Source organism: Diadema antillarum, unplaced genomic scaffold (genome assembly GCF_040938485.1).
Source record: "Diadema antillarum isolate AM-2024a unplaced genomic scaffold, OU_Dant_1.0 scf00000128, whole genome shotgun sequence".
NCBI lineage: Eukaryota > Metazoa > Echinodermata > Echinoidea > Diadematoida > Diadematidae > Diadema > Diadema antillarum.
The window spans coordinates 3484745-3498043 of record NW_027271017.1 but is presented as its reverse complement, the minus strand read 5'-3'; the positions used below and the strand labels follow the sequence as shown (position 1 = coordinate 3498043).

Here is a 13299-nt window from a genome sequence, read left to right as displayed (position 1 = left end):
AGGTCATTTTACACTGTTTTCAAAGAGGTAATGTGAATTGCAATGTTTTTCTTTTTTTCTGTAACAGAGTCAAGTTACTATTGTATGCTACATACTGTACACATTCCTTTAGGGATTGTATAGCATTTAGTGGAGACGAGGATTTTGCTTTTAACTTTTTGCATGATACCAAGAAACCACTTATATGAAATAGTACAGAGCATACCGTTCTAAGAGGATGTTCAAAGTTTATTTAATGAAAATCAGTTTGGGAATAGCTGAGACATCCAAAAATCAAAGTAAAACAAAGTGATTGTGATAAAAGGTGGGTCCCACTTTGTATTATGATTCCCCTGTTTTTGGATATTCTCGCCATTTCAAAACCAATTCTCGTCAAATAAATATTGAATTCCTCTTGGAATTATATGCTTTTTTCACATATCATAGGAGGATTCTCATTATCTCACCAAAAATATTAAAAACCTGAAGTTATATGTCTCAACCAAAACTGTATGATCCCTTTAGGTGTGAGTTGACAAGGAAACCAAATTTCATATGATGTGGGTCTAAAGAGATGTATTGATATTTTACAGTGCATGATGTGAAGCTGACAATACATGTACAACTAACACCTTGGAAAGGCTTAATGTGAGAATTGAAGGGAAAACAGTTTTTAATACCTATTACCCATGAAAAAAGAGTGTCTGTGATTTGCTGAGATTGAATGAATAATACTCAAATAGCTGCATTTCATGAATCTCTTTCCTCCATATCATTGATGCTATGCCATGGATCCAATGTATTGAAAGCAGAGATGGGCAACCAACCCATTTAAAGTTTTGTTCACCAGACTGGATTGAATTGAAAAATGGAAATTGAAAGTCTGTATGCTTTATAAATGATCAAAGTTTAGAGTGATGGCAAGCATCATTGACTATTAAAAAAAGAGAGAATATTGATAAATCTATAGGCTTCATTTTTTTTTCCTCAGGAAGCAGAACTCCTGAATTGCTTGTGTATCGTTTCTCCTTTGATTATATGATACTTCCTCAAGTCTTGCTAATGAAGTATAGACTGCAGCAATGGTTTGTGTGGGGCTGTGTGTGTTTTACTTTTGTTTGTTTTGGGGGCCTGTTTTGTTTTGTCTTTAAGTTGAGCATTGTGGTTATTTGCTTAGCTACAGACTGATAAAAAAAAATGTTACTGTTGCCAGTAAATGATAAGACATTGTCTTTTTAATAGTGAAAACTGATGACAACTTTTGCTCAGTGCACTGCTTGCATCCTGAAAATTGACAATGATAATTAGAATAATTTTCCTTCTTTTTTCACCACTTTGTGCAACTCTTCAAGCTCAGCAACCACAACAATTTATGAGCAACAATATTATAGATAAAGACAGTGCCTGTGAATGTCATTAAAATACTTTGTCTGAGCACTTTTGTATTTACCTTTAATACTAAAGGAGTCCACTTTTTTAATAGCCCGTTGAGGATGAGTCCTGAATATACTCGGGCAGGTGTCTACATATGGGGGAAATGGGTGTTGTAGCAAAATTAGTCCGTCCTCAACAGGTTAAATTTGTTTACAAGTAGTGATGAGCCATTTTTGCCTTTTGATAAGCATTGCTACATTGTACACATGTATGACTGAGTAGAACATTTATTTGTATTGGTGCCTTTCAATCTTGTACATGTATTTATAAATTTGAGGCAGCCAAGAGTTATAACATGGACAACTACGTTGTAGTCAATAGCTTGTCCTAATTGATGGCAGTGTGCATCAGTAACCAATCATTCAGTTTGCCATTATGGAACATATCAAGTGTGGAGATCTCTGTCAATATTGTGTGTGGTAGTGAAGCGGGGACGGGAAACTGACTGTGTGTAAACAGTCTGACTTTGTAGTACTGAAAATGTAATTTATCAGTGTTCACTGGCTGCCCGCCTCAATTGATTGCTATTTGTTCGATTACAGTGTACACATCTGAAAGTGACAAAAGATGTGTTGCTGCAGTCTTGCTTGACATTTTGTGCTATTAAAATTTGTGCTATCAAAACAATGGTATACAATATTGTTGAGGTGTTATTATTAAAAAGGATCATCATATTATGCAGTAGCTTTAGTCAGTAGCCTATACATGTACACTTGTATGTTACAAACTTGTCTTGATAACATGTAAATCTGTATCCCCCTCGTCACTTGACATTTAAATGCAATACATTCAGTTCTACTGTTTGTTTGTATTTTGATCATGTACATGTAACTGCAACCTTTAAAAATGGCTCATTGGTCTTTATTGCAAACTATTGCAAAAGTTGATGATGAGTGTATTGCCATTGGTCTGTGTATTACAGTACACTGTATGCCTCATGTATCGCACAGATGGCCAGAGGTGGGGAAGGATGCATGCTAACTAGGAATAATGGATATTTTATCAGCTGAGAATGAGAAGGGCAGTATAGGTGCCTCGAACACCATGGCTTTAGTGGCAACTTAATGCCCTTTCATTCTCAGCCAATGATTTGCTGGTCAAATCTTCCCTTTATAGATTTAGTAAAAACTGTAAACACCGATATTTTTGCGCGATTAATTTTTCGCGCTGGGCAGCTCAAAAACATATTTTTGGGTTCTTGAATTCCCGCTGTGCAATTATTACCCCATTCTAAACATGCAGATAAAATCTTGAAGATATTTTCGCGGGTTTTAGAATTTGCGCTTGCCAAAAGTAGCATGAAATGCGCGAAAGTTAATGTATCACAAAAATTTGAGTCTGCATTTACAGTAGACATTAACGTATACTTGGCCAATGGCTATACAGTGTAGTTGGAATCCGAAAAGTTCAAATTTTAATGCATACAACTTGTAGTTACAGTAAATAAAGTTTCATTCCTACATGTATATACTCTATCATGTCTTTCCACCTCCAGGTGTGCTATGCTGTAGTCGAGAGTGATGGGGTGTGTCGGAAGTAGCAACAAAGACAGGGGGGAAGACTACAGGCCGTCCCCTGGCCAGCCCCCCATGTCCATGAACCCTCCCCTGGCTTTTCCACAGTCCTACCCAGACCCTAACAGCAGCAGACCTTTGTCAAACCCCATAATGTTCCACACGCCAGATGCCATTATTCCCTCTGCTTCACCGAGACCAGGTATGACCGGAAGTACACAATCTATAATTTCACTGAATTTCATACAAATGAAGAGTTTTATTGCAAAATGAGCTAAGCACCAGTTTTAAACATTTCAAAGAAAGTCCATTGATCATCAGATAGAGCAAAATTAAACCCTTCCAGTAATACCTCACTTGTGACGTAAAAAGGAATATTCTAGAAGTTATGGTTTTAAAATATCCTTTGTTTTCTTATCATTTTCTTTGTTTTTTCAGCAGCTTTGATGTATGAACTTAATAAGAATGGAGTTAGCTCGTTTTGTGATAAAACTCTTCAAATAGTGAATGGTCATGAGTGCAATTCAAGATTTTGCATGAGGTGAGAGATAGAGGCGTATGGGTAGAAATCACTGATCTCTACGTACAGAAGAACAAGATCAGTGGTGAGGTACCACAGCTTGCTACAGAAGAACAAGACGAGCTGCTTGGCAGAGGTCTGTGCTCTCAGAGTGCTTCTCTAGTTCATTATGTACGCTGGCTTGTACATGGGTAATTCCGTGAAGTTGGGGCACAAAGTGTGACATTTTAGCATAACTCAATACTAATTATGCTATACATATATTGTTTATCTAGGCTTTACATTTGTATTGAGACCATACATTTTCATGGAAATTTTGTGCCATTCAAACTCAATTTTGATGAAGTTATTACACCTGTAAAACGATATGCAACAGTGTCCTGTAGCATCGTGACGTGTCCATGTAGCATCGTGATAGTTAAAATCTGATCCTAAAAGACAAATTAATGCAATTAGCTTGACCAAAATTTGATATAATATGCATAATTACTAGATTAGTCAGATAGCTAAATATCTTAACTCTCCTTTCCACAGTTTTACTTTTACAAGAAAATTACACAATTTGTCACTATGCTACGCGGTGTCCACCAAATGTCACAAAAAAAGGACACCGCATCGTGATACATTTCGTAATTTTCTTTTAAAATTAAAACTGTGTGCAGGAAATTTGAGATATCTAGCTATCTCATTCATATCTTGTAAATATGCATATTGCATCAAATTTTGGTCAAGCTAATTGCCATAATTTGTCTCTTAGGACCAAATTTTAAAATATCACGATGCTACAGGACACTATTACATACAAGGTGTATTGTTTGATAACTTCATCAAAATTGAGTCTGAATGGCACAAAATTTCCAGGAAAATGTGTGGCCTCAATGCAAATGTAAAGCCTACAAACAATAAATGTATAGCATAATTAATATTGAGTTATGCTGAAATGTATTTTTTAAATATCACGATGCTACATGGACACTGCCCCAACTTCATGGAATTACCCACATGTATGTGTACGTCATGCATAGTATACATTAAATATTTGATGGTGTTTTTATTGTCACAAATTTTTTTAGTTCACTGAAGTATATTTTGCAATAAGTTATATAACAAGAAAAACACTTTGAGAGTGCAGACCTTCACCAAGCAGCTCATTTCTACCACTGATCTTGTTCTTGCATAGATTTCAGTGATGTCCATGCATGCTGAAAATCGCCCAATTTACCAATAAAGAAGCCTTATAATGTTTATGTTTCATCATCATCTTCCTGTTGTGCGGTGCCTCACCCGACCAGAGCATGCACTTTAATGGGCGTATGCAAACCTCAAGTACGGGCAGCTTGAACTCCCAAGTTCATTGATCCTATCTGCTAAAAGACCAAAAAGCCGTCAAAAATCCATTAAAATTCCCAGATCAGTACTGTCAAAATTTATTTGTTTGTCCTTGTGTTATAATAATTTTTTTTTTTCTGCAAGTTTCATTCAAATTCGTTTGAAAATTGTTGAATTATTTTGCAAACAGATGAACGGACGTCGATGAAAAGATTTAGCCTCCTCCTTCCTTGGAGGTAAATATTGTGCATGGTAACAAAACTACATTTGTGTCAAGCGTTGTATAAAAGAACTGATATATTTCATTATTAGTCATTCTGCTAGTTTGGTTATGGAACTTGATCACAAATTCCTGCAACTATGAAATGAAATTAGTCTCACAAGTGCCAATATATATGTGAAAGTATTTCTCCTTTTTCTTTACTTTTCCCCTCTTCTTATCAAAGCTGTCGTCCAAAGTTTTACAGCGCTGTACGACTATGAAGCAAGATCAGAGGATGATTTGGAGTTCCGCAAAGGGGACGTCCTGGATGTCACAAAAACGTAAAGCATTGTTTGTTTTCAAGCATTGTAAATTAGTTTTTACTCCATTCCCGAAACATACCATTTCATGATCAATTTTGAAAATTTAAAGGTGCTGTGAAAACAACAGACTGTAGCTTGAAATTTAAAGACAAGTTGCATTGTTAAAGGGACTGTACAGTACTGGTTGAGGTAGGGATTCATGTTTTGAACATTCCTAAGTGAGATAATGAAAAGCCTCTTATGAAATATGAAAGAGCATGTAATTCTAAGAAGGATTCAACGTTTATTTGATGAAAATTGGTTTTCAAATGGCTGAGATATCAAAAAAAGTGTTAATAATAAAAGGCGACATGCCCCAACTTTATTAGTATCTCTTTGTTTCACTTTGTTTTTGGATATCTCAGCCATTTCAAAACCGATTTTCATCGAATAAACTTTTGATACCCCTTAGAACTGCATGCCCTTTGACATCTCATAGAGTGGTTTCTGAATATCTCACAAAACGTTAAAAGCTAAATGTTCACCTCGACCAGAACTGTACACACCCTTTAATACTATAAGTCCAGTTGACTCTTACCCTATAAAATAATGAGAAGGTGACTATTACTCAAAGCTGGTCATCCAATAGTTGTTGGTGAGATTCTCTTTTATTTCTCAGAGTAATATTGCATGAGAAAAATGTTCAATGCTGAAATTTTACAAAAAAGCGGTTAAAAGATCGCAACATGACATGTAGATTGTTGTAATAATGATGTACGTAATGCAAATAACATTACTGTATTAAAGTAACTTTGATATTTCATTTCATTTTTGGGGCATTACATAGTTAATTTAGAGTTCACCCAGTAAACCTTTAAAGTAAATGATTGACAAATTACCCTACATCGACGTAAATTAGGGAAACCTATTCGAAAAGTAGATGAACAAAAAGGAATTTGTTGAATGTGACCAGTCAGGGTTACGTGTTCTAACCCATTTTTTCTACTGGTCCGACCTGTCTGTCGAACCAGTAGGTACCCAATTTTTCATGTTTTACTGGTCTATTCCTGAAAAGTTACTGGTCCGACAGGGACTTTTAATTGTCAGGGACTGTCGGACCAGTGCCAGTGTGCAGTGTTGGTGACCTACAAAATCTCTCTCTTTCCATCTAAAGGGATGGTATAGTATTGGGTGAGATAAGGATTTAGCTTTTAAAATTTTGCAAGATACGTAGAAACCATGTTATGATCTGTTAAAGAGCATGCAATAGAGGATTTCAATCTTTGTTTGATGAAAATTGGTTTGAAATGGCTGAGATATCCCCAAAACAAAGAAAAACAAAGCGATCCTGATAAAAGGCGTGTTCCACCCTTTATTAAGATCGCTTTGTATGGGGTATCTTAGCCATTTTAAAACCAATTTTCATCAAATAAACTTTGAATTCCTTTTAGAGTTATGTGCTCTTTCATATTTCATAACAGGTTACTCATAGTCTCAAAAAAATCATTAAAAAAAAATCGACACATGAAGCCCCATCCCAACCAAAACCATACCATCCCTTAACCCCTTCATCCTCTCTCCTTTTCCTCTCTATCTATCTCTGCAGAGAGGGAGACTGGTGGATGGCCCGCTCACAGAGGACTGGCAGACAAGGCTACGTACCCAGCAACTATGTCGCCCCCATTGACAGCATGAAACGAGAAGAGTAAGCGATTACATTTTATAGTAATAATAGATATAATTATATTCCACATACTAAAAATCTTGCTATAGTATTGGTCAAGAACTGATCACATGATAAAGTGACTGTAGTTTCGCCCATCACATCACCTGAGAAGAAAAGTTCGTTACACTCTATGTTGATAGTCCCTTTCGTTTCGCTGATCTCTTCAGTCCATACAGTCCTAACGCGAGATGAGTACGCGCAAAATAAAAGTGCGTTGCACTGTGGATCTGTGGATAGTCCACAGTGCAACGCACTTTAATTTCGGTGCCGCGGTGCGCGGAGCAAATTCGTTGTTTTGTCATCTACGTGCATACGTCTATAGTAAACTACGTAGCCTATAAAGCCCTAAGGATACCTGCAATGTAAATACAGCTAAAACAGTTTTAGATGTGGAATAAAATGGGAATATCTAGGACCCCAGATGTGGAATATTTAAAGCAAATAATCAACTTTTAGTTTCAGGCAATGAGACAAACTATCACCTCGGCGATCTGAATGTGTACGCTATCTTTCCTCAGCTGCGCTTCGGAAAGATAGCTACATCCAGATCGCCTCAGAAGTGATAGTTTGTCCCATCTCCTTCACCAACGTTGATTATTTGCTTAATATCTGTCACTAGATAATATCTGTTCCTTTCAAACCGTAATTAACAGGTCATTGTCACCTTTGCCATCACGAAGGGGGGGGGGGGGGGGGATGGGCAGAGGGGTCATCAAATGAGATGAGCTCATTTCTGCTTTTGGTGACAAGCGATACATGAACACACTCCTGTAATCACATTCATATGATTATTGCTTCATCTATTTATCATTATGTTTTTGTCGTTGTTTTGTATTATCTTTTATCTTTTCTATGACTTTTTCATTATCTGTGCTTCTGTTCATCTGTCTAAATTTGAAGGTATATAGTTGTGCCTTTTTTTCTAAATCTAGTTGTATGTTTTCAAAGAATTAAATTTGATGTGTCATATCAAATGAGACTCACAGTTTAAGATTATTCTTGTTCGGCATGTGGGGCAATATTCGTTGAAAGACGGCAATCAAATTTCACTGTCACGCAGATTGAGGGTCAATATTCTTTTGTGTGACCAGAAAGTGCTCTGTCTAAATGTGTTTAAACAAGTGCAGGTGGCTAAAGAAATTGTCAATTTTTTTAGGAAGAAACAAGTCATAAAGTCACAAGTCATACACTTTCATTTTGTCCTACAGACAGCATGTTTGAGAGCATAATTGCAAACTTGATGTAGGTGGGGGAAGATATCTTTTACTTCCCCACTCTATTTGAAAACAACATACATTTTTAACCCGTTGAAGACAAGTCCAGAGTATACGGTGGGAGATGTCTACGGGAAATGTGTGTTGTAGCAATATTATCCCGTCCCCAATGGGTTAATAGTTGCGCTGAACTTTTTCCCCCTCCTGCTCAAATGTATGTTGTGTCTTTTAAAGGTCCTGTTTACCTTTGGGAGAAGTGATTTTAAAAATGTTCAAGATATTATATTTGAAGCATATGTGTAGATCTGTTGTATCACAAAACATCCTACCATATAAAATTTTTGCAATAAAGCCTAAAATATATACGGAGATATCAGTATTTTTCTCATTAAACCGTAAGTGTAGACGGTTTAGTCTGGAAACATTTTTATTATAACTGTTGTTCACATTTTGTGTATTTAACAATACCTGACATCGATTATATGGATTCAAATTTTTACAGTGGTTGTTTCTATCCCCAACTCACATTTTAGAACTTATAAAAGCACTAATGCTGGTTTTTTGTTTCTTCTGCAAATGGTAAATTATGCCTTTAAGAGTCCCATGTCCCAAATTTTAGCAGTGTTTTATACCGCTCGCATCTCATGTCAGTTGGTACACACTGGTGACTCTTGGTTATGAATCCAGACCGTACTTTAATGACATTATACACCCAACTGTCTGACGCGTATAATGTGTTCGTCAGGCTTTGCTACACTCACTACAGTAAATCTAACTGCAAGAAGTTGACATACATGTAGGCTTGGCTATTACTATCCATGCGCTTCAAATTTCAACCCCGCCCTACCCTTTAACCGGATATGTGGCAAAGTCAACAGAAACTGTCGGGAACGTCTGAGCAACTGGTGTGTTCAATCTTTGGCATGGCATTGCATACAAGGAGACACTTGAGAATAACAAGCACTCTTGCTTGATAGACCTCAGCATTCTGGGCACTTATGGTATGGAATGCGGTTAAGTAGGGAACTTTCTCACAAGTTCAGTCTGTTTTTTTTTTTCTTTTTTCACAAAGTGCCCGTAATGGAACTTTTAGTCTTTAGAAGTTTCTGTTTATTACATGAACACTACATTAGGGTGAATGTATCTTCCATTCTTTCAACACACCTTTCAGACAATGATTTAGCTTGTTGGGTTTAACTTGTTTTGTGTCTACCTTCACATTTTTAACATAAATTCATGTGATTGTCACCTTTAAATATTTTGCACTGTACATTAAAATGCCCATTCATGTACTTGCAATAGATATTGAAAATCTGTTACTCTGTCATGTAGTGACTATTTAACATATTATGATATGCTAACATGAACATGTTTCATTTTTCTTTATGTTACAACAAAATTTTATGAAAGATTTATATATCTGCCTATATATGCCTTCCTTGTGTCATTCTTATATGTTCTTCTACCTACTGTAAAGCATTCAATTATTTCTAAAGGAAATATTCCAAATTTTAACAATGATAATAAAATACCAAGAAACCAGAAACTTGCATAAAGTACTACAATATTAAAAACCTCATTGTCATGTCACTACTGAACTTATTTAAAAATAGAACAATGTTTACATACATGACTTACTTTATATCACAATAAAAAGAAAACAGTCAGTTGATGTTAAAGATTATATTGAAAGGAAGTGGATGTATGATATAAAAAAAAAGCAGCTGGAATGTTTATAGGCTTTTTCTACGACCTTCACACCGTAGGCACGAACAATTAGGGAGCAGAGAGAGCCATAGTCGGGCACATGAATAGCATGAGGGATTTTTAAGATCTTCAATTCTCTCCATGATCGCTTATAACTGTGAAAACTCAAATGGCGATGGTGCTCTTTAATTTCAGAGTCATTGTGTCAACAGGGCTGTGCTGGTGCACAGTGTGAGCTCTATTTGATCGTACATGAAAACATAAAGTACCATCTCTAGATTTCCAAACTTCCATAGTTCTGTAGATTTTTTTCCAGGTGTGGGGAAAAGAGATATCAACATATAAACTCTGAAAAATGCTCCTCTTTAGCCAAGTGACAATGTTTTGATAAATCATGATAAAAAGGGACAAATTAGATGTGATTCCAGCATATGTAGATGTGCTGCCATGCCTACTGAACAGGAACTCTGCATTACCAAAAGGTTTACAGTAGTATCATAAAAGGGATATTTTTAAACACAGAAAGTTTAACTCTGCCTGACATCTGCTTGTTGTGGGTGGGTGCATAAGATAACTTTATTCATTTGCACATGGCGTGTGGCCAGTGTACAAACCTGACCACTAGTAACAACATGGGAACAATATCAATAGTCCAAGGAAACTACAGTGAGCAGATTTATTTGACAAACACCAGCATGGGGATGAATGTATGGGACAGTGATGAGTAGCTGATGCTATACCTCATCAGCAGGATTCTTTCTGGGGCTTGACTTTGATGATCCCCTCTCTTAATTACTACAGCAAGACAGTTTTTGACAAAGACTATAGTCTGTAGACTATCTATAGACTATAGATTAAAATCAAGGTTTACAGTGGTATCATAAAAGGGATATTTTTTATCAAACAATTTGGCAAACTGAACATTTTTTCTTTCTCTTGAATTACGTCTTAAGAATTTATATATTGTTCATGTAGCGGTTACTGGCAGGGAGCCAGCTGAGGATTTTTTTCTTACATTGTGGTTGTTACACTTGAAGATAAAAAAATGTAGGACCTATAGTGTATGTTTAGCACATTCCAAAAAGCTGTTTGCATTTGTACCTATACCTGAGCAAATATGCAACATTATTATAACAGACACATAGCATCCACAGGATTAATCTCAGGACTATTCAAGGAAAACCTCTACATCCCCCTTTTGTGGGTTAAATTTAATGTGTGTGTAGGCCTACATAAAGAGGAAATGGTTTCAGGCGAAATTATATATAAAAAAAAAATAATGGGCAAATGCAGTAACTGCAAATAGATGTACTTATTACGCCACTCGGGTACAGTCTATTGTTTGAATAGGGAATTTCCCTACTTTTGTGACCTTTGGCACTGTGCCAGAGAGTAACCACCACCTCAGCCTACATTGTACCTGTCGAGGGATTTTTTGTAATAGTGTGGACAACTTTAGGCAGGAGGCTATGACTGATTAGCAAATACATGTATAGAAAGATTCATATTTTATGCATACCACTCTTTCAAATGATGTTCCTGACAAGCAAGAAAACTTCTGTTAAAGGAGACCTCCGGATAGTTTTCAGACTTTTACATGAACATTTGAACAACGATAAATTAGTTATAATACCGAGTACAGATTTTCAGAATTTATAGTGATTGGGTTGAGGAATAAAACTGTTTTCAAAATTTATAACAAATTACAACAAGCAAGGGTGATGACATGGCAGCCTCACCGTAAGAATGAATGGGTTCGGGCTCAAGGAAGCAGAACAAAAGAAGAAGGCGCGCATAGATTCTACATTGTTCAGTGATTTGTGAACGATTTTTCAGAGTATTGGTTTCTCTAAAGACCACAATAGATTTCACAAATCTATACATGTAGCTGTTGATGTTTACATGATGTGAAAGTATAAAAATCATCTGGGATGCCCCTTCGATTAGGCTTGCCCAACATAGTCCTATAAAGCTATTGCAATGCCATGGACATAGAAGGGCCTATTTCACTGGAGGAGACAACCCCGTGACTGCCACAACTGATTAATTATGACGACTCCTTTGACTCCAAAGACAAAAAATGGGTTAAATTCAAATTCATTAAATTTTTGTGTGGGATCGTTTTAATAAGTAAACTTGATGCAAGAACTTCATGAATTTGAATAAATATGCATTACCTGCTGAAAAAGGATTCAAACCAGCACTGGCCGTCAGTTGATTCTTGGTAGTCTAGTGGATAAGACTCCTGTGATCAGGAAGGCATTGGTTTGCATCTAGCACGAGTATGTATGCCCGTGATTTTTTATCATGGCTACTACTGAAAACACTGATTAATTCAGAGCTTTTTTACTTCAATGTAGGGCAATTTGTCAATCAGTCGCAATGCAGAATGGCTTGCACTATCACAAAGATTCCAGAAGAAGACAGCCGAGATGTCTCAAACAAAGAGACAACTTTGTCGTGGGGAATTTTTCAAGACTTCTTAAGAGTTTTGGAGACATGTCTGTGACGTCTCCACATCACAGTCAGCAGTGTGGCCATACCTAACTGACATATCTCCAAGATTAATTGGAGACTGGAAAAAGCCTCCAGAAAAGTTGCTAGATTTTCTCACAATTCCCCCAGAGACCTGGGTTATAGACAGTAATGACCACGACAAGGTGTGAACCGTTTTGTTTCATGGAATAACAGGGAATATTGCTCTTGTTACGGACAAAGTAGATTGATCAGCTGGTACATGCAACATGAGTTCAGACATGTCTGAGCAAACAAAGTGTTTACATTTTAAAGTACATTTTCATGTATTTGATACTGTTGTGTGGTGTACACCAATCCAAAGTACATGACATGAACTCTTGATAGGCTAGAGCAAGATATATTTGTACACAGCTTCCCCATCTTGATCACATTTATGAACTACAGTGTACCGTAAAACATGATATATTTGCGACACAAAAATTTTCGCAAATTGGAGCCGACTGCCTTTTTTGTGGCATGAAATTTTCACAAATTGCCACTGGCATTCAATGCATATAGTGTAGACAAGAAATTTCGTGAATCTTCGCGCTCGCGAAATTCGGGAAATTAAAATGCATGCGAACATTCCTCGTTTTACAGTACCCTAGTCTTCCTTCATCACTGAGAGATCATATTGCATCAAATTTCACTCTCTACCTGTTGAGTAGCAATCTGTTCCAATATAAAGGTGCAGTGCCACACTCTGAACGATTTGGCTTTGAGTGTATTAACCTATTGAGGACAGGCAGATTTTGTTTCAAAATGCATTTCCCATAGACCCCTGCCCGAGTACTGTAAAACATGATTTATTCGCGGCATGAATTTTTCGCGAATTGGTGCCGATGGCCTTTTTTG

The 13299-nt window shown here is 36.6% G+C and overlaps 1 protein-coding gene across 1 annotated transcript in view; it reads left to right on the top strand.

Moving 5' to 3' along the window:
* Positions 1 to 13299, top strand: part of LOC139720532 (tyrosine-protein kinase Fyn-like) — a 77202-nt gene that overhangs the window by 10268 nt on the left and 53635 nt on the right. The window contains exons 2-4 of the mRNA XM_071631884.1: positions 2909 to 3129; positions 5223 to 5319; positions 6887 to 6985. Of these exons, the coding sequence (XP_071487985.1) occupies positions 2934 to 3129; positions 5223 to 5319; positions 6887 to 6985 (392 nt within the window). The 5' untranslated portion in view covers positions 2909 to 2933. The remainder of the gene's footprint in view (positions 1 to 2908; positions 3130 to 5222; positions 5320 to 6886; positions 6986 to 13299) is intronic.